The sequence below is a fragment of the Phoca vitulina genome, unplaced genomic scaffold, assembly GCF_004348235.1.
Source record: "Phoca vitulina isolate PV1807 unplaced genomic scaffold, GSC_HSeal_1.0 scaffold19, whole genome shotgun sequence".
NCBI lineage: Eukaryota > Metazoa > Chordata > Mammalia > Carnivora > Phocidae > Phoca > Phoca vitulina.
Genome location: NW_022589722.1, coordinates 7,708,942 through 7,731,682, shown reverse-complemented (window position 1 = coordinate 7,731,682; position 22,741 = coordinate 7,708,942). Strand labels below are relative to the sequence as shown.

General features: G+C 36.5%; 1 protein-coding gene across 1 annotated transcript in view; it reads left to right on the top strand.

Moving 5' to 3' along the window:
* The window catches only part of EEA1 (early endosome antigen 1), a 127,406-nt gene that overhangs the window by 63,351 nt on the left and 41,314 nt on the right, over positions 1–22,741 (top strand). Inside the window, exons 11-14 of the mRNA XM_032416188.1 lie at positions 6,390–6,728; positions 13,705–13,854; positions 15,451–15,570; positions 21,873–22,076. Of these exons, the coding sequence (XP_032272079.1) occupies positions 6,390–6,728; positions 13,705–13,854; positions 15,451–15,570; positions 21,873–22,076 (813 nt within the window). The remainder of the gene's footprint in view (positions 1–6,389; positions 6,729–13,704; positions 13,855–15,450; positions 15,571–21,872; positions 22,077–22,741) is intronic.

Sequence of the window (22,741 nt, the reverse complement as noted above, 5' to 3'; positions counted from 1 at the left end):
CAGTTTGTTTCCTGAGATTAAGAATTCCTCATATCAGTGAGATCATATGATACATCTTTCTCTGATTGACTTATTTCGCTTAGCATAATACCCTCTGGTTCCATCCACGTCGTTATCAAATGGCAAGATTTCGGTTTTTTTTGGTAACTGCATAATACTCCGTTTGTGTGTGTGTGTGTGTGTGTGTGTATGTATGTATATATATATATATATATATATATATATGCCACATCTTCTTTATCCATTCATCTGTCGATGGACATCTTGGCTCTTTACATAGTTTGGCTATTGTGGACATTGCTGCTATAAACATTGGGGTGCATGTACCCCTTCGGATCACTCCATTTGTATCTTTGGGGTAAATACCCAGTAGTGCAATTGCTAGGTCATAGGGTAGCTCTATTTTTAACTTTTTGAGGAACCTCCATACTGTTTTCCAGAGTGGCTGCACCAGCTTGCATTCCCACCAACAGTGTAGGAGGGTTCCCCTTTCTGGGCATCCTCATCAACATCTGTCATTTCCTGACTTGTTAATTTTAGCCATTCTGACTGGTGTGAGGTGGTATCTCATTGAGGTTTTGATTTGGATTTCCCTGATGCCAAGGGATGTTGAGCACTTTTTCATGTGTCTGTTGGCCATTTGGATGTCTTCTTTGTAAAAATGTCTGTTCATGTCTTCTGCCCATTTCTTGATTGGATTTTTTGTTCTTTGGGTGTTGAGTTTGATAAGTTCTTTATAGATTTTGGATATTAGCCCTTTATCTGGGATGTCATTTGCAAATATCTTCTCCCATTCTGTTGGTTGTCTTTGATTTTGTGGACTGTTTCCTTTGCTGTGCAAAAGCTTTTTATCTTTATGAAGTCCCAAGAGTTCATTTTTGCCCTTGCTTCCCTAGCCTTTGGCGATGTTTCTAGGAAAGAAGTTGCTGCGGCTGAGGTCGAAGAGGTTACTGCTTGTGTTCTCTTCTAGGATTTTGATGGACTCCTGTCTCACATTTGGGTCTTCCAACCATTTGGAGTCTATTTTTGTGTGTGGTGTAAGGAAATGGTCCAGTTTCATTCTTCTGCATGTGGCTGTCCAGTTTTCCCAACACCATTTGTTGAAGAGACTGTCTTTTTTCCATTGGATATTCTTTCCTGCTTTGTCGAAGATTAGTTGACCATAGAGTTGAGGGTCCATTTCTGGGCTCTCTATTCTGTTCCATTAATCGATGTATCTGTTTTTGTGCCAGTACCATACTGTCTTGATGAGGACAGCTTTGTAATAGAGCTTGAAGTCTGGAATTGTGATGCCACCAGCTTTGCTTTTCTTTTTCAACATTCCTCTGGCTATTCGGGGTCTTTTCTGGTTCCATACAAATTTTAGGATTATTTGTTCCATTTCTGTGAAAAAAGTTGATGGTATTTTGATAGGGATTGCATTAAATGTGTAGATTGCTCTAGGTAGCATTGACATTTCACAATATTTGTTCTTCCAATCCATGAGCATGGCACGTTTTTCCATTTCTTTGTGTCTTCCTCAATTTCTTTCATGAGTATTTTATAGTTTTCTGAGTACAGATTCTTTGCCTCTTTGGTTAGATTTATTCCAAGGTATCTTATGGTTTTGGATGCAGTTGTAAATGGGATCGACTCCTTAATTTCTCTTTCTTCTGTCTTGTAGTTGGTGTATAGAAATGCTGCTGATTTCTGTGCATTGATTTTATATCCTGCCACTTTACTGAATTCCTGTATGAGTTCTAGCAGTTTTGGGGTGGAGTCTTTTGGATTTTCCACATAAAGTATCATCTCATCTGCAAAGAGTGAGAGTTTGACTTCTTCTTTGCCGATTCGGATGCCTTTGATTTCTTTTTGTTGTCTGATTGCTGTGGCTAGGACTTCTAGGACTATGTTGAATAGCAGTGGTGATAGTGGACATCCCTGCCGTGTTCCTGATCTTAGGGGGAAAGCTCTTAGTTTTTCCCCATTGAGAATGATATTCGCTGTGGGTTTTTCATAGATGGCTTTTATGATATTAAGGTATGTACCCTCTATCCCTGTACTCTGAAGAGTTTTGATCAAGAAAGGATGCTGTATTTTGTCAAATGCTTTTTCTGCATCTATTGAGAGGATCATATGGTTCTTGTTCTTTCTTTTATTGATGTATTGTATCACATTGATTGATTTGCGGATGTTGAACCAACCTTGCAGCCCAGGAATAAAACCCACTTCGTTGTGGTGAATAATCCTTTTAATGTACTGTTGGATCCTATTGGCTAGTATTTTGGTGAGAATTTTTGCATCCATGTTCATCAGGAATATTGGTCTGTAATTTTCCTTTTTGATGGGGTCTTTGTCTGATTTTGCGATCAAGGTAATGCTGGCCTCATAAAACGAGTTTGGAAGTTTTCCTTCCATTTCTATTTTTTGGAACAGTTTCAGAAGAATAGGTATTAATTCTTCTTGAAATGTTTGGTAGAATTCCCCTGGGAAGCCATCTGGCCCTGGGCTCTTGTTTCTTGGGAGGTTTTTGATTACTGCTTCAATTTCCTTAGTGGTTATAGGTCTGTTCAGGTTTTCTATTTCTTCCTGGTTCAGTTTTGGTAGTTGATACATCTCTAGGAATGCATCTATTTCTTCCAGATTATCTAATTTGCTGGCATATAGTTGCTTGTAATATGTTCTTATAATTGTTTGTATTTCTTTGGTGTTGGTTGTGATCTCTCCTCTTTCATTCATGATTTTATTTATTTGGGTCATTTCTCTTTTCTTTTTGATAAATCTGGCCAGGGGTTTATCAATCTTATTAATTCTTTCAAAGAACCAGCTCCTAGTTTCGTTGATCTGTTCTACTGTTCTTTTGGTTTCTGGTTCATTGATTTCTGCTCTGATCTTTATTATTTGTCTTCTCCTGCTGGGTTTAGGCTTTATTTGCTGTTCTTTCTCCAGCTCCTTTAGATGTAGGGTTAGGTTGTGTATTTGAGACCTTTCTTGTTTCTTTTTTTTTTTTTTTTAAAGACTTCATTCATTTATTTGAGAGAGAGAGAGAGAGACAGCGGGAGAGAGAGCACGAGCAGGGGGGAGAGGGAGAAGCAGGCTCCCTACTGAGGGAGCCTGATGTGGGGCTCAATCACAGGACCCTGAGGTCAGGACCCGAGCCGAAGGCAGACGCTTAACCAACTGAGCCTCCCGGGCACCCCGCAACCTTTCTTGTTTCTTGAGAAAGGCTTGTATTGCTGTATACTTTCCTCTTAGGACTGCCTTTGCTGCATCCCAAAGATTTTGAACAGTTACGTTTTCATTTTCATTTGTTTCTGTGAATTTTTTAAATTCTTCTTTAATTTCCTGGTTGACCCATTCATTCTTTAGTAGGATGCTCTTTAGCCTCCAGGTATTCGAGTTCTTTCCACTTTCCTCTTGTGATTGAGTTCTAGTTTCAAAGCATTGTGGTCCAAAAATATGCAGGGAATGATCCCAGTCTTTTGGTACCGGTTGAGACCTGATTTGTGACCTAGGATGTGATCTTTTCTGGAGAATGTTCCATGGGCACTAGAGAAGAATGTGTATTCTGTTGCTTTGGGATGGAATGTTCTGAATATATCTGTGAAGTCCATTTGGTCCACTGTGTCATTTAAAGTCTTTATTTCCTTGCTGATCTTTTGCTTAGATGATCTGTCCGTTTCAGTGAGAGGGATGTTAAAGTTCCCTACTATTATTGTATTGTTGTCAATGTGTTTCTTTGATTTTGTTATTAATTGGCTTATATAATTGGCTCCTCCCATGTTAGGGGCATAGATATTTACAATTGTTAGATCTTCTTGTTGGATAGACCCTTTAAGTAGGATATAGTGTCCTTCCTCATCTCTTATTATAGTCTTTGGTTTAAAATCTAATTTGTCTCATATAAGGATTGCCTCCCCAGCTTTCTTTTGGTGTCCATTAGCATGGTAAATTGTTTTCCACTCCCTCACTCTCAATCTGGGGGTGTCTTTGGGTCTGAAATGAGTCTCTTGCAGACAGCATATCGATGGGTTTTGTTTTTTTATCCAACCTGATACCCTGTGTCTTTTGATTGGGGCGTTTAGCCCATTTATATTCAGGGTAACTAATGAAAGATACGAATTTAGTGCCATTGTATTGCCTGTAAGGTGGCTGTTACTGTATATTGTCTGTGTTCCTTTTTGGTCTATGTTACTTTTAGGCTCTCTCTTTGCTTAGAGGACCCCTTTCAAGATTTCCTGTAGGGCTGGTTTCGTGTTTGCAAATTCCTTTAGTTTTTGTTTGTCCTGGAAGCTTTTTATCTCTCCTTCTATTTTCAGTGACAGCCTAGCTGGATATAGTATTCTTGGCTGCATATTTTTCTCATTTAGTGCTCTTAATATATCATTCCAGTCTTTTCTGGCCTGCCAGGTCTCTGTGGATAGTTCTGTTGCCAATCTAATGTTTCTACCATTGTAGGTTACAGACCTCTCGTCCCAAGTGCTTTCAGGATTTTCTCTTTGTCTCTGAGACTTGTAAGTTTTACTATTAGATGTTGGGTGTTGAGCTATTTTTATTGATTTTGAGGGGGGTTCTCTGTGCCTCCTGAATTTTGATGCCTGTTTCCTTCCCCAAATTAGGGAAGTTCTCTGCTGTAATTTGCTCCAGTATACCTTCTGCCCCTCTCTCTCTTTCTTCTTCTTCTGGGATCCCAATTATTCTAATATTGTTTCATCTTATGGTATCACTTATCTCTTGAATTCTGCCTTTGTGATCCAGTAGTTATCTCTCTTTTTCTCAGCTTCTTTATTCTCCATCATTTGGTCTTCTATATCACTAATTCTCTCTTCTGCCTCATTTATTCTAGCAGTTAGAGGCTCCATTTTTGATTGCACCTCATTAATAGCCTTTTTGATTTTGACTTGGTTAGATTTTAGTTCTTTTATTTCTCCAGAAAGGGTTTCTCTAGTATCTTCCGTGCTTTTTTCAAGCCCAGCTAGTATCTTTATAATCGTCATTCTGAACTCTAGTTCCTACATCTTACTAATGTCCGTATTGATTAGGTCCTTGGCAGTAGGTACTGCCTCTTGTTCTTTTTTTTGAGGTGATTTTTTCCGTCTTGTCATTTTGTCCAGAGGAGAATAGATGAATGAGAGAACAAAATGCTAACTGGGTAACAATGCCCCAGAAAAATATACACTAAACAAATCAGAAGAAACCGGGGGAAAAGAAAGGGAAAGAAAGAAAAAAGAAAAAAAAAAAGAAAAAGAGAAAGATTAAAAAAAAAAAAGAATATGATCAAATATGATGAGGCTGGTGAATAGATCAATGCCACACACTAGATTTTGAGCGTATTTTGGTCTGTTAGAAGAAACTGCCTCCCAAAATTTTAAAGAAAGAAAAACTTATATATGTACAAAAATAAGGGTAAATATGATGAAGGTATGGAATAGGTATAATAAATGTCCACAGATTGAGTCGTCAGATGCTTATAGTGGCTTCCTATCTTAGCTATCTACCTTATAGAATTGAGTCAAAGTTCTAATCCATGATTTATGTGTAAGTATGTTGACTTAAAATATTCAGTATTAATTGTAACAATTCCACTGAAACCAGATTTTGACATTTGATTAGACTGGTTGATCCAGATCTTTGATTGGAAGTGTCATTTTTATATTTTGTACTTGATAATTCATTGAGTAAAATAACAAAATATAAGGCAGGTAAATTATTTTTAAATCACTGTTTTTACACAGCTAGAAAGAAATTTGAGTTAATCTTAACCTTGTGACTCTTAAAAATAGTCTTTATCAAGAAGAGCAAAAATAAAGAATCATAGCATCTGCATACTAGAGCAGTGAGTAGTATTGTTATGCTAAAGGTCTTATCAACTATGAAATTACAACACCCCAAATCAGAATTGCCATTGTATTTTGTTATTGAAAATAATTTTTTTAAAAGGTTTTTATTTATTGAGAGAGAATGATAGCATGAGAGGGAGGAGGGTCAGGCAGCCCGATGCGGGACTTGATCCTGGGACTCCAGAATCATGACCTGAGCCGAAGGCAGTCACTTAACCAACAGCCACCCAGGCGCCCATTCAAAATAATTTTTGATGATAGAAGGTAGTTTTAGTGTTTAACTCAAATGGGAGAATATAAATATGTTGCATACCCTGAAGAATCTACTAGATTTTAGTGTTTCATTTTGTGTCAAAATTTTGTTGGTAATTCTTAAATTATATTAGTAGAGCTTAGTCAAGTGGGCCAATAATAAAATAAATTAGGATATAATTTAATCCTTTTTGGCTAGAATATGTTCACTGTTTTTATATTGTAATTTTGACTAATTTTGATGGTACTGCTGTAAAGATTGAATAATTTGAATAATTATAAATATTAGCAAAGGAAATTTTTACATTGATATTTCAGAACTTGTCTGAAAAGTTGCTGAAGAAAGAACTGGAGTTTACTCAGTTAGAGGAGAAACATAATGAAGAATGTGTGAGTAAAAAGAATATACAAGCAAGCCTTCATCAAAAAGACTTAGATTGTCAACAGCTGCAGTCAAGATTATGTGCATCTGAAAGCTCCCTGCAGAGAATACAGGCAGAACTAGGTGAAAAGGGAGAAGCTACACAAAAGCTCAAAGAAGAATTATCAGAAGTGGAGACCAAGTACCAGCATCTTAAGGCTGAGTTTAAACAGCTGCAACAGCAGAGAGAAGAAAAAGACCAGCACGGGTTACAACTCCAAAGTGAAGTTAATCAAGTAAGAGATGTTACTTTTATTTATTGTTTTCCTTCTATGGTTTCTTAGTGTGCTTGATAGTTATTTGATTATAATATAGTTCATTAAAAAAATATTGTCATTTAAAAAAATTAGCTCTTAATTTTCACAACCAGCAGTTTTGAGTCAGATTTCATTTCCTTTAATTTCATTTCAATTTTCCTTAATGAGAAAGAAATCTTAGCACCCCTCATATAGTATTGTTGTGAAGTGTTTATAAATTAGTACCTATAAATTGCTTAGGATGGTACCTGGCACATGGTAGGTACTCAGCACGTATTAGTTAATTGTAATTAATTCAAATTGTTGATCATTCTTTAATTTAGAAATTCTTATCGTTTTTCTTTTTTTGTTACTAAATTTTCAAAATATAATGGTTAAACCAATAATATAAAAATATCTATATTTTAAAAGAAAAAAATAAATTAGTCCTAACAGCTATTTTTATAATAATATCTAACTTAAATTTAAGTTCTATATTCTTATTATTTCTTATAGGTAACATTAAATATTGGTTGAAAAATGGAAATTTGGGGGACATTAAAGTCCTCAGCCACTTTTTTGATAATATTCAACTCTTTTCACTTAAATGGTAGTGATACTTGCTTTTTTTTTTATTATGTTCAGTTAGCCAGCATTTGGTACATTGTAAGTTTTTGATGTAGTGTTCAGCAATTCATTAGTTGCATTTAACAACCAGTGCTCATCACAACATGTGCCCTTCTTAATACCCATCACCCGGTTACTCCATCCCCCCACCCTCTCCCTTCTGTAACCCTCAGTTTGTTTCCTGGAGTCCAGAGTCTCTCATGGTTGTCTCTCTCTTTGATTTCTTCCCATTCAGTTTTCCCTCCCTTCCCCTGTGGTCCTCTGCTCTATTCCTTATGTTCCACGTCCTTATGTTCCACATATGAGTGAAACCATACGATGATTGTCTTTCTCTGCTTGATTTATTTCACTTAGCATAATCCCCTCCAGTTCTATCCATGTTAATGCAAATGGGGGTATTCATCCTTTCTGATGGTTTAGTAATATTCCATTGTATATATGGACCACATCTTCTTTATCCATTCATCTGTTGAAGGGCATCTCAGCTCCTTCCACAGTTTGGCTATTTTAGACATTGCCACTATACTTGCTTTTATGGCATCAGTCCTTCTGTCTTCTTGGCCTGATATATTCTTCCTATTTCTCTTCTCCCTGATGAACACACTGCTTACATCACTTGTCACTTTTCTAGTAATCCTTTTCTGAACATTGCCATTTCTCCCTCCCTGACCCCCCAAAGGTGGCTTAAGCACGTATATATTTTGATTGTTTTACTTACCACAGTATAGTATATTATCATAACTTACGTGTCTTTCTTCACTAGATTCTGAACTCTTCGGGTGCAAAGACCATGTCTTACTCATTTTTTATTTTCACTACCTGGCACATTGCTTGTTTTTTTGTTTTGTTTTTGTTTTTTAAAGATTTATTTATTTATTAGAAAGAGAGAGAGTTGAGGGAGGGGCAAAGGGAGAAGGAGAGAGAGAAACTCAAGCTGACTCTGCACTGAATGCAGAACCTGACAAGGGGCTCGATCTCATGACCCTCAGATCATGACCCGAGCTAACATCAAGAGTCGGACCCATCCAGGCATCCCACATACATTGGTTGTTAATCAGCAAATGTTTTAGTGGATAACTTAGATATTTGATGTTCATTTCAGATAAAATTTGGCACTTATGATTTCTAAAAGACATCATGTTTTATTTGTTGGGAGATACAGAACTGAAAAAGGAAACTGTACTTACTTTAAGTGATTGCGTAAATCTCATTGAGGTTAAGGCAAGTGCTATCCTATATCAAAGAATGTGAGGATTATAATAAAATGATCCTGTGTATGATGGGAATTTGGAAGAGTTCCTCTTCTGTTTTCTTCCCCCACAGTACTTCATTTGTGTAATTATTTTATCCAGTTATGTGATCAGGAAAAGCTTTGCGTGAGACAGAGGTGGTGCATAAAATTATGAATATTAGATAGGTATTGACAAAGGACAGTGTGGAGGTAGGAGAATCTTCCAGGCAGAAGGTTTAGTGATAGTAAACTAGTGTCAAGAAAGTATTATAAGAACCAGGAAGGGACATCTCTTAAGATAGGGTGTGTGTAATAGAAGTGGACTACTGTGATTGGAAAGAGCATTTGGAATCTTCTTATGTAGGGTCTTGAATAGCAGGCCGAGAAATTTGGGCTTTATTGGTTTTCAGTGGGAGGAGGGGCATGAGGAATTTTTGAGAACCTACTCAAACATATTTTTATACAAAGACTCGAACATGTGATTAGTTGGTTTAGTCACAATTCTGTAGTAAATAAAGAGATCATACTGAAGACCTTGAAGTTATGCCATTTATCTTCTTTCTTTTAGCATGCTGTTTGCATTCTACCTTAGTATGTTTCAAATCTGTCCACTTCTCTTCATCTACAGTGCTCCTGCTCTTAATTTAAGCCACTGTATTGGCCTTCTTAAAGTTTTCCTTCTAGTGACCTCCTTAATTTGTTTTCCATGCAGAAGCCAGAGACATCTTTCTAAAACATGAAGGATATCACTTTTTTTGTTTGCTTATAGTGGCTTTGCATTACACTTTGAATTGAATCCAGATGTCTTACTTTGGCATGTGAGTTTCTGCAAGTAGCATGGCCCACACTATGCCTTCGAACTCATCTCCTACCACTGTTAAGCTATGTTGATCTCCTTTTAGTCATTCAGACACACCAGTGCTTCAAGTGCTTTCTTGCCTTAGGTCCTTTGCCCATGTTTTTTTCTTAGTATGCCCTTGACTTCAATTCTTCAAAAGGCTGGCTCAGGTGTCATTTTGTCAGTAAGGACTTCCAGGACTGCTCTCTTTAAATAGCTTGTTTCCCCTTCTTTATTTCAGCAGGCTTTTTTATTCTTCTTTATAACACTTTACAGTGTATAATTAGTTTTTTGTTTACTTGCATATTGTCTACCAATCCCATTGGACTGTGAACTCCTTAATGTGAGAAATTTGTTTTATTTTATACTCTGTCAGCCTCTATGCTTAGGACTTTCAGAAAGCAAATATTTATATTTTTTTAAAGATTTTATTTATTTATTTGTCAGAGAGAGAGAGAGAGGGAACACAAGCAGGGGGAGGGGCAGGCAGAGGGAGAGGGAGAAGCAGGCTTCCCACTGAGCAGGGAGCCTGATGTGGGGCTCGATCCCAGGACCCTGGGATCATGACCTGAGCCGAAGGCAGAAGCTTAATTGACTGAGCGACCCAGGCATCCCTTTCAGCAAATATTTATTGGAAGGATGGAAGTGAATCTCACCTTAAACTTTTTAAAATATCTTTTATATCTTAAAGAGTGTAGGCATGAACTGGTTTCGTTTTGCTCTGTATCCTTAGCACCCGTTTCGGGAGTGACAAAAGTAGATAGTGGCAGCTGTGAACAGAGGACTTGAAGACAAAGCAGCATATAGTCTTCATATTTGTGTTTATGAGCAGTTCTAAAATAGCCACAGATGTGCAGATAATGATGTTACATAATTAAAAGATTAGATGTCATCATTTTAATTTTTAAAAATTATCTAACATGCATCTTGAATAGCACAGTGGATTTATTTATTTATTTTAAAGATTTTATTTATTTGTGAGAGAGAGAAAGAGAACATGAGCGGGGGGTGAGGGGTGGTGGGGAGGGGCAGAGGGAGAGGCAGAAGCAGACTCCCTGTTGAGCAAGGAGCCCGACTTAGCACTCGATCCCAGGGCTTGATCCCAGGATCCCTGGATCATGACCTGAGCCCAAGGCAGACACTTAACTGATTGAGCCACCCAGGTCCCCGGCATAGTGGATTTAGAAACCAGCTGCCTGAGTTCCAGTTCTGTGGCTTACCAGCTGTGTGATCTCAAGCACAGTATTTAACTTGGGCCTGTTTGCTCATCTCTAATATGGATAATAATGGAATCTTTTTCATAGGGCTATATATATAAGGATTAAATTAGTTAATATTTGCATTTAGAATAGGGCCTGGCACTTAGTAAATATTGTTAGGAGTGTAATGAGTAAAGAATTATGTCTATAGGTGTACAAACTGAATTTATTATAGCGTATATACATATATATGTATATCTCAAAATGATTGTGATTTTAGGGTAGACCATTCTATTAATAATTCCAGCGTTTACTATTTTTACTCTTGATTTAATCTCTTTTTCTTTAACATGTTTACTCTAAAATGGTATAGACATCCGTTTAAGTAATTTTGGCCTGCTCCTACCCTTGGACAGCTTCTTTTGGGATTCTTTTTTTTTTTAATTAAAAATCAGGGATTTTTTTAAATTAAAGATCAGGGATTTACCAGGAATTGTACCGTAATGAATGACAATTTATAGTACGTATCCCTTTTTCTTACCCCTTTAGTAAATCTACACTTCAGAGCAGTAGTTCTCTTTAATTTGGTTGGTTCTCAGTTCCGTCTGCACATCAGAATCACCTGGGGAGATTTAAAAAATTAACAGTGTCAAGGCCTCACCCTTGGTCCAATTAAATCATAATCTCTGGCATAGTCCTGGGCACTGGCATATTCAAATGTTTTCCCTGTAATTGTATTATGCAGTTGAGTTTGAAAATTGCTGCTTTTTAAAGTGTTACTTTTTGGGCGCCTGGGTGGCTCAGATGGTTAAGCGTCTGCCTTCGGCTCAGGTCATGATCCCAGGGTCCTGGGATCGAGTCCCGCATCGGGCTCTCTGCTCCTTGGGAGCCTGCTTCTCCCTCTGCCTCTCTCTCTCTCTGTCTCTCATGAATAAATAAATAAAATCTTTAAAGTGTTACTTTTTGGCAAGTTTCCTGAAGCTGAACATCATCTGATTCTTGTTATGAAAACATGGATTTCTGGGCTTTAGCTCAAATGTATTAAATCTAAACTTACATGGGAGGAGTCTGATTATTTGTGCATTAACAATGATGTCAGGAGATTCTTTTATTTTTTGGTGTGTGTACAACATGGTAATTTGACAGTTCTATACATTACTGAATGCTCATCATGGTGAGCATGGTTACCGTCTGTCACTCTACCATGTTATTACAGTATTATTGACTGTGTTTGCTATGCTGTACTTTTCATCTCTGTGACTTATTTTATAACTGAAGTTTGTACCTCTTCATCAGCCGGAGATTCTTATCCAGCAAGTTTAAGAACTAGACGTGGATGATGCCTGTTTGTAAGAGATCACACAATTTTTGTGCTTGAAATATGAGTATACCTTGAAGGCCTCCTTTGCTTTTACATATCAGGATTGTGCCTAATTATTGTAGTGAGAAGGAGAAGGTTTGGGACTTATAGAGTGAATCCACTGCATATTAAGAAGAGGAACAAAAAGAAAGATGTCAGAGTGCTGGCTAAGGACAAGGATAAAATAAATGCATTCTCTTTAACTGGTACTGATTCTTGTTTTAGCTAGACGGGAACATGTTTTACTTTAAAAATTAACTTTTGTTTTCTTTATTAAGGATAGAGTGTGTTCTAATAGCCACAGGTTGTTTCACAGCATAAGAAAATAGTGGGTGACCACTTTTCTGATAGAACTTTGTTTTATCCTGGGACGCCTGGGTGGCTCAGTCAGTTAAGCGTCTGCCTTCGGCTCAGGTCATGATCCCAGGGGCCTGGGACAGAGTCCCGTGTTGGGCTCCCTGCTCCCTGGGGAGCCTGCTTTTCCCTCTGCCTGCCGCTGCCCCTGCTTGTGCTCTCTCTCTCGCTCTCCGACAAATAAATAAATAAAATCTTTAAAAAAAACAAACTTTTCTTTATCCTGTCCGACTATGAATTTTTATTGGAGAAAAATGCAAGTGTAGTGCATATAAATATAAATATGACACAGAGGCTATAGATTCTTGATATTTTCACATTTAACATGGAACAGTTTTGATTGAAATCAATTGTGCAGAATGTTATTAATTTTTAATTTTGCTGAGGCACATGCATTTGCATGTGTTATGAGACTGGTGTGTAGGAACATTCTTAGTGTGTAAACCTTGCCAAATGTCTTGCAACTTTTTAAAATATCATACAGCTCATTTTTGTTCTATATTCCCAGCACTCATGCAGTTTTCTTTTGAAATTAATACAAACTTTTTTTCTTTTTTTAATGGAACTTCCCCCTCCCCCAAGAGAAACTGACTACTGTTTCTAGTAAATGTATTAGAGAAAATAAAGAATTTGAGAAAGTGATAGTTCTTAGTTCCAGGGTAAATCTTTCCTTTAGTTTTAACTGGGTGGCATTTTTAAAGTTAATGAATGAGGGCCACCTAATATTTTTTTAAAAAATATTCTTTCTTCTCTTTTATTTAGAAATTATGTGCCAATTCGAGGACTTGGGAATGCTTTGTGCTCTATTCAATACCCAAATGTAAGAAGTTAATTGTGGTGGTTTGTAACTATGAAAAGGCAAGATTCACTATGAAATTAAAAAAAAAAAATACTGTGGAATAGGTCTGAGTGTGTGCCTTGAGTGTCTTGATTTTTTTTTTTTAATTGGACTCATGACCCTGAGATCAAGACCTGCGCTGAGTCGGAAGCTTAACTGACTGAGCCACTCAGGTGCCCTGAGCATCCTGATTTTTAAATTTTATTTTATTATTTTAAGCTCCTCAAGTGATTCTAACACTCAAGTCCAAACAAGAGCCTTTGGTTCGCTGTATTTTTGTTTGTTTAAGAGAACAAAAAGCCCCAAAACTGTAATCACAGTTTTATGTGATCCATCATAATTTATGTGATTAAAATTCAGCTAAATCTTAGGTTCCCCCAAAGTATATGAAAATTAAGATTTATACTTATCTTCGTGAAAAAGAAAACATTGTTTAGAAGGTAGGTAGGTGGTGGTAGTGATGTGGTGATGAGTGTGTGTGTGTTTTTACATATGTACTATACAAACTTTTTCTTTTTCTTTTTTAAAGTTACATAGCAAACTTCTGGAGACAGAGCGCCAACTAGGTGAAGCTCATGGTAGGCTAAAGGAACAGAGACAACTTTCAAGTGAAAAGTTGATGGATAAAGAACAACAAGTGGCTGATCTACAGCTCAAACTTTCTCGTTTAGAAGAACAGGTAAGCTAATTTCAAGTGTTTATAGTAGCAAGTTTATTGATAGATTTGAGGCATCTTATATAGTATTATGGTTCAATTTTTTCATTGTTAAGAGCTTTAATTAGACATTTTTACTTTAAATTGTGACATTTATTTCTCCCCAATAAAAACATCCTACTTATTATTAAATATATTAGGTCATTTTGTTGTGACTGTATTCTCTAAAGTTCTCAATTAAAATGTGTTAAGAAGACTACTCCTTTAGCTTAGGTAAGAAAGTTTCTGGGGGTGAACCTTTATTAGGCTGCTGAAGGGGAGGAGTCTTCCTGCCCAGGAAGGGCAACTTCCCAATAAAACAGTGAAGCATGAACACAGTTGGTGAGGATCTTTAAAAATGACATGTATTTGGTGCTTATAAACTTGGAGCTTGCATTTAAGGATTTTCACTTTTGCAATTTAAGCATAAGATTGAATGCTATCCTAATTAAAGGTGTGGTTGCCAATAATGGTAACTATTTTTTGGTTAAAGTAAAAGTTATCATTAAATTATATCTTTTACTAGAATTGAACAAACACTGAGAGTTAAAATCTGTAGCTTCATCAACAGATTTTCTTCTAGATCCAGAATCTTAGACATGATAGATAACCCATTCTTTTCCAATAAGCGTTAATTATGTTGTAGAAAAAAACAAAACAAATACTGATACTGTGGTTTAGATTATTGTTACAAAAAAATCTGTATGTAATCAATTCCTTGATCATATTAGTATACAAAAAAGCATTAATAAACTAAATGCCAACCTAGGGAAAAAATTGTGTTCTTAGGATTAGAGTCTATTCCTAGGGAATAGTTTCATAATCATGAGATTAAGATTCTGTAAGTAATGAGATATTGCTTTTTTTTTTTTGATAGTTCTTTTTTGATTAATATATAATGTATTATTTGTTTCAGGGGTACAGGTCTGTGACTCATCAGTCTTACACAATTCACAGCGCTCACCATAGCACATACCCTCCCCAATGTCCATCACCCAGCCACCCCATCCCTCCCACCCCCCTCTACTCCAGCAACCCTCAGTTTGTTTCCTGAGATTAAGAGTCTCTCATGGTTTGTCTCCCTCTCTGGTTTTGTCCCGTTTCATTTTTCCCTCTCTTCCCCCATGATCCGCTGCCTTGTTTCTCAAATTGCACATGTCAGTGAGATCATATGATAATTGTCTTTCTCTGACTTATTTCGCTTAGCCTAGTACCCTCTAGTTCCATCCACATTGTTGCAAATGGCAAGATTTCATTTTTTGATGGCTGCATAATAATCCATTGTATATATACCACATCTTCTTTATCCATTCATCCATCAGTGGACATCTAGGCTCTTTCCATAGTTTGGCTATTGTGGACACTGCTGCTATAAACATTGGGGTGCCGGTGCTCCTCTGGATCACTACATTTGTATCTTGGGAAAAACCCAGTAGTGCAATTGCTGGGTTGTAGGGTAGCTCGATTTTCAACTTTTTGAGGAAACTTCATACTGTTTGCCAGAGTGTAATGCCAGATATTTATGAATGATAGCATTATGCCTTTAAATCATGAGCTGACAATCTACATTTTTTTTTTAAGTTGAAGGAAAAAGTAACAAATTCTACAGAATTGCAGCATCAATTAGATAAAACAAAGCAACAACATCAAGAACAACAAGCTCTTCAGCAAAGCACTACAGCAAAACTTCGGGAAGCTCAGGTAAATATTAGTATTTGGATTATTAGCCTTTTAAACAGAAATTAACCAAATCATTATTCTTTTGTTGTGGTAAAACTAGATAATGAGAAAAACTTGATTATGGAGGGCTTTGATAATTTTCAGTATCTGGATGATCAGAAAATCTTCTTCTTTTAATTGCTATGTTGAAATTTTCTATTTTAAAATGATTATAACTAGATTTATTATACATAGACTTATTTATATAAAATATTTAAATTTTATTAAATTTCTTTACTAAATAAATTTACCTATTTAAATAAAATATGTTTATTTGTTGTGTATACAAAATAAATTTTTTATTACTTATTATTTTTAAAAGTACCCTGTTTGAAAAACTTAAAAAATGCAAATAAAATTTCCTGATTTAGTTAGCCCAATAAAAAACATTTTGTATTTTCTACAGTAGAACTTAGTAATTTTTGGTCATGTCTTTCCCTGCTTTAGAACTATCATATGAACATTAGAATTATAGGTATAGAAAATATAAGTGATTGGGTTAAATATATACAGATTCTATAGCATAGCTTACAAAATTGAAAGAAGTAAAATTTTTGTTTTGTTACAGCGAGGGAAGAGGGTGCCCAAGTATTTGAAATGAATTTGACTTTGACATTCATTTATTCCTTCAATCTTTCATTAATTCATTGAATATTATTGAGCACTATATGTCAGGCACTGTGGTAAGCACTGAAAATAAAGAGATGAGTAAGACACAGTGCCTGCCTTCTAGAAAATGGCAGTCTAATGATGTGCACACAGAAACAATGTTGGAATTTAAACGAGGCTGTAAGTAATATGTCTCTCTTACCCTTCTGAGTTTGGAGAGTAGGATGGGAGTCAGATGGATGGAGATAAAAATATTCTACTCATTTACTTGTTTTTTCATTTATCCAGTCAACAAATGTGTATTAATGTCTACTCTTAGCCAAGGAAGTGATTTTGTGGATATGGCAGCAAATGAAATAGACAAAGCTGTCTGCTCTCATGGAGTTTAGTGAGGGAGACAAAGAAAAGACAAGGTAAATAGGCAAAATATGTAGTGTGTTAGATGGTGACAAGTGCTATGGAGATGAAAAAGGAACAGGGAGTAGGAAGGATCTGGGGGGCTGGAGGTGGGACTGCAGTGTTAGATAGGATTGGCAGGGAAGGCCTCTCTGAGAAGATGAAAAGACTCGAAGGAAATGGGAGTGTGAGGCATGTGGATATCAGAGAGAGCATCAATACATTAAAAGACCCTGAAGTGGGAGCATGTCTAAGAAATATCAGGAAGCCAGTGACTGCAGTGGTATAAGTGATAAGAAGGGTAAGAGGGGCACAGAGTCACAGAGATCACAGAGAATGAGAACATGTCAGGCCTCATAGATCATTTTAAGGATTTTACTGTGAGTGATGTGAGAAATCGTTGAAGGGTTCTGAGCAAAGGAGTAACATGACCTGACTTATAATTTCACAGGATTACTCTGGCTGCTGTATTGAGAGTAGACTGTAGGGACACAGGAGTAAAGGCAAAGAAATTAGCTAAGAGATTACTACAGTGATCCAGATAAGAAATGACATGGCTTGGATCAGAGTGGAAACAGTGCAGGTACTGAGAAATGGTTAGATTCTATGTATATTTTAAAGGTAAAGCTGACACATTTACTGATAGATTGATGTGGGATATAGAGAAGTCAAGGATGATACCAAGAAGTTTGTCCTGGGTAGTTAGAAGGATGGAGGTCAAACAAGATGAAGACTGAGAATCCTATTGGACTTGGCAACATGGAGGTCATTGATGACATTGATAAGAGCAACTTGGATAGAGAAGGAGGTATGAAAGCCTAAGGGAAGGGGTTCAAGAGAAAATGGGAAGAGAGAGTTTGATAAAATGAATATAGATAACTCTAGGACTTTTACTGTAAAGAGTAGCAAAGAAATAGAGTAGTAAGACTGGTAAAGAATTTGGCGTAGGTCTGCAGCCAAATGTGCTTTTTTATAGTATACCCCCGAATTAAATTTATTCATCCAGTCACAGACAAAGCTGGAAATGAGACTCTCAACTTCTTATAGGCAGGTTGTCTCTTAGACTGAGGGGTGAGTTAAATATGCCTTAGTTCCTTATTCTAAACTTTGAGTTAGTTAAATTCTCATTACCTGGGGAAGAATAAGAAAACGATGTCAAAGAGGCCAGGCAGTTTCTCCTTATGGAAACATGAAAAGTCCTAAAAACTAATTAAAGAGGTGTAATCAGTGTCATTCTAGGTGTATATATGTATATAAAATTATTATGGTAGCACAGAGGGCAGTTATCTAACTCAGAGTCTGGAAAAAGAGCAGTCTTTGGAAACTTCTTAAAAGTGACAAATTGAATTGCAAAGGATATGTAGATGTTTCGGGTTTGTGAAGATGATTATAGTAAGAAGTATACCCCAAGTAGAAATTAAAAGGACAAGGATACTGAAGCTGATATGAACTAAACTGTTAGGTTTTGCTGGAGCTTAAAGTGTAATTTAGAGATTAGTTAGAGAAGAGGCCAGAGCATTAGACATGAGTAAGTTTATAGAAGGTCTTGTGTGACATTTATCTTTGAAGATAGAAAGGTATTAAAGGTCTTGAGATAGAACTCCTGTGGCCAGATTTGGTTTTTAAATAGGTGATTGCTGTGGTTTTGTGAAAGGTGGATTTCGGAGAGAATATTCTGAAGCAGGAGTTCAGTTAAAAGACTAATATATGCAGTAGTTTAGATGAAAATAATAATGCCTTAGTTCAAGCGATTGTTAAAAGATGTCATAGGGCAAATATGAGTAATACTTGGGCAGTAAAATAAGTAGGACTTAATAGTTGTAGGGAAGAGAAAGAGAATGACTTCCAGATTGATAACACTGGGTACATGGTAAATGGAGGTGTCATCAATTGTGTGAGTGAACATGAGACAAATCGACATTTCATTGGGCAGTGTGATGAGTTCAGTTTTGGACATTGTTGAGGCACTTATAGGATATATTTATTTAAAGCTTAGAGGAGGGGACCATGCTATATATATTAGCTGTGAGAAACATCACTATAAATGGGGTAAATGGAATTATTAGAATAGATGTGATCAGCCAGGGAGGCAGTGGAGTGGGGAGAACAGATAACTGATTACACAGGACTTCTGGGAAACACTAGCACTTAATGGCATAGATGAATGGAGGAAAAGCAGCCCACAAGAAAGAGAATGATCAAAGTAATTAAGGAGAACCTGCAGAGTGGAAGCCAAAAGATTGGGGAGAGTCAAAAGTTGGGAGTAATCAGCAACTACAAATGTGGATGTGTAGTAGGGATGACAAGTATGATAAGTGAAAAATGCCCATTATATTAAACTATAATTATATAAGTATATATTCTCATATATTAAGAATAAGTTAGTGACCTTGTTAAACATAATTTCAATAAAGTGGTAGAGATGGCTGAGTTTTGATGAGTAAATGAGAGGTGAGGAGTTGGAAAAGTATATTTGAATTACTTTTGAAATTTAAATATGAATTTTATAAAGACTGGGCAAAGATGAGTGGGACTTGGTCTGGGAAGTGTGTTTGAAAACAAAAGATACCCGAACACATTTATAGTCTAGGACAAAGGGACTGGTAGAGAGAGAATAATTGAGGTTATTGAAGGAGAGGTTACAGAAGTAATAAGGTTTTGAAAAGCTATGAGGTAACAGATACAATGGGTGGTGGTAAACTTGAACTTATCCTTTCTTGAAGAATATTCTTTGAAGCTTGAGGAAAGGAAGTAAATATGGATCTATCTATCTATCTTTATAGATAAGAGGATGGAAAATCAAGGTGCATCATCCCAGAAGATTTGCCCCCCTCCTCCCTTTTTTTGGATAAAGTTGGAGATGGTAATAGTTGAATGAAAGGCAGGCAGATGTTAAGAATCTGGAGAGAATATTGAAGCTTTTAAGTAGTTGTTGAGGTGAATATTTGAAGGTAAGAACCACCTTACTCAAGTGAAAGGGTTGACAAGATGCTTCTGAGTATATGATGGAGGTTGGACTTTAGAACTCTGTAGTGGCAGCAATCTATGAAGGTTTATAATTTTGCTCTCACAGTGCTTAGAAATGTAGGTGTGGAATCAGCAGATTGCAACATTGATCTAGGATTGGGCTTTTTTTTTTTTTTTTTTGGATGGCTATATTGGGAATTTGAAGGTGAAAGGAATTGAAGAATGTTGAATCGTTGAGAGAATAGTTAAGGTTAGCTCATATCCATGTATTTATTAGGTTCAGGAAGAGAAATGAGGCATAAGCTATATACGCTAGAAGAAAATTGAGGTCAGTGTCTGTTTGGCATTGAAGAATAGAAATGAGGTCATGAAATTGGAAGATGGTCAGAAAGTTGTGGTCACAGAGTAGGACAGTTGAAATTTTTCATTTGGAACAATTTCAAGTGGTTACAAGATCCTACATGTGAGTGATTGAATAGAATGAGTAAGGGTCCAGGAATTAAGATGATATGAATGTTGAGGCTGTGCTCTTAATTCTTTGTGTATTTTGTGTTTCCCAGGAAATTGGCAGAAATTGGGATTGAGAGAAAAACTAAATCAGGTCTCAAGTCTTCAGTGAATGAGGTAGGGATTTACAGATGATAGCAACACAGAATAGAGGCTAGAATAAATGAGTAACATACTCCCCAAAGCAGCATGAAGCTTTTACATGATGGGGAGAGTTATGGGGTGAAAAACCAGAAAGGAGTCAACCTCCCTTGCTTGCCCAGCAGAATGGTCCTTATGTATCCGAGACTGTTGAGGGGTAATCAGCATCTGTAAAGGGTGAACCAAATTTCACTTCTGACTTGGAAATAGAGTGACTGTTCTGGAAAAAAGCTTAGGCCTGGAGCTGTGGTTCCAGAAGATGAGTGGGATGTGGAGAGAGGGATCATTAGTGGCAGGAGCAGAGAATGAGAGCAGATAGGTTAGGTTGCCTTTCATTATTTTGTGATTGAAACTGAGAGGAGAAACATGTTTGAAAGTGATCTCAAATAGTGCAGTATTGGTGCAAATTGTTGAGAGTACCAGGTGGTTCCTGACTGGATCTGAGGAAGGTAGTGTGGGGTACTATAAGGTTTGCAGAGGGGCTTGTTAGGGTCTGGTTTTAGGGAGAGGTTCTCTCTGGCTGTCTTAGAATGACTGAGGCAGAGCCAAGGCTGTGGGTTAGATAGCTCCAGAATATTAATGGGCATTGTTCTGGATGTGGGCTAATGACCCTGCTCTGTGTAACACTAGGCCCTTGGTAAAGTAAAAGAAGAGGGATCCCTTGATATATCAATAGAAGAGTCCTATTGGAGTATTGAAGTGAGCCTTCATGAGTGTGCTTGTGTTAGAGTGCAATCCTTTATTTTTCTGTTCATTCAACAAATATCTTAGAGCATATGTATCTTGGATACATCAATGAGTAAAACAGACAAAAATCCTCACCTTTGAGGAGCATACGTTCTAGTGAGGGGGTGGAGGGAAACAGGTAAACATGAAAAATAAGTAATTCACTTAGTGTGTTAAAAGATAAGTGCTATGGAAAGGGAAAAAAAAATTCAGGAGAAGGAGTATTGGGAGAGGCTGCGATTTTATTTTATTTTATTTTATATTTTAATTTTTTAAAAGATTTATTTATTTTAGAGACAGAGAGTGCGCATGAGTCGGGGAGGGGCATAGGGTGAGGAGAGAAGCAGACTCCCTGCTGAGCGCAGATCCCAATGCAGGGCTCAGTCTCATGACCCTGAGATCATGGCCTGAGCCAAAATCAAGAGTCGGATGCTCAACTGACTGAGCCACTCAGGTGCCCCGAAAGGCTGCAATTTTAAATGTAATGGTCAGGGTAGGCCTGATTGAGTAGGTGACATATGAACAAACATTTGAAGGAGAGGGGATGAGCCATGTGACTTTGTGGGAAAGGTATTCTAGACAGAAGAAACAGTGCAAAGGCCCTGCGGTGGGAGTGTGCCTGGTGTGATAAGGAGTAAGGAGAGTCCCACGAATCTGCAATGGATTAAACAACAAGAAGAGTAGTGGGCAGTGAGGTCTGAGTGTTAGAATAAGAATGTGGTTAATTGAAGGTTTTTTTTTTTTTGAAATTCTAGTTTATTATCAATAATACAGATTTATATTATTAAATATATATTTCTAATTAAGTTTACCATGTTAAAATGTAATGAGTAACTAAAAAATGTAAGACTGAGTTGCAAAATGTATTATCAATTATGTTTAAGGAATAACTTTTTAAGTTCTCTATCCTTAAGGTAGTAGTTTTCACTTCTTTACAGAATGATTTAGAACAAGTACTACGTCAAATTGGTGATAAGGACCAAAAGATCCAGAACCTTGAAGCCTTATTACAGAAGAGTAAAGAAAATATTTCCTTACTAGAAAAAGAAAGAGAAGATCTTTATGCAAAAATTCAGGCTGGTGAAGGAGAGACTGCTGTTCTTAACCAGTTACAAGAAAAAAACCATACCTTACAGGAGCAAGTAAGCATGTCAAATTTATTCTATTTTTAAAACTGACTTTTAGCTTTCTAAATCTTACTAAGTGCTTTATTTAAATGACTCTTCATTCTGGTTCTTTTTAGCACTTTTTAAATATTATGTTTTTTTGACAAATACCATCTCATTTACCTTAGAGATAGGTTGCTATTGTAGTAAAAGTAAGTTAGCATAATTTGACAAAGAAAATCTCAATTCGTGTCCCAGCACATAACTTATTACCTGTGTGACCACAAGCAAATAAATTTACCTTGTCAGCTCATTAGAAAAGTAGAGATGTTATTAATAATGCATTCTTGCTTCATGGCATTTTGTGATATTTTGAAAAAAGAATGAATAACAACATAAATTTATAAACTGAAAGTACTAATCAAGTGTTAGTTGCTACTATGTATTGGTTAATATGTGGGCTTACTAGTAAATTATATTTTGGTCCTGATATGTCTTTGGAATATGGAGCTAATAATAATTTTGATAAGTTGCTTATATAGAATTTACAGTTGCTTTTTTGGAAGAATTGTCCAATAAGAGAGTTACAATTATCTAAATGAGAAAATAGTAAAACAAAGTATCAGTAGGTAATGCCATTTTTCTAATTCTTTTTAAAAGAATAAATAAAAATAAATCTATGTACTTGTGCTTCCTGCCAT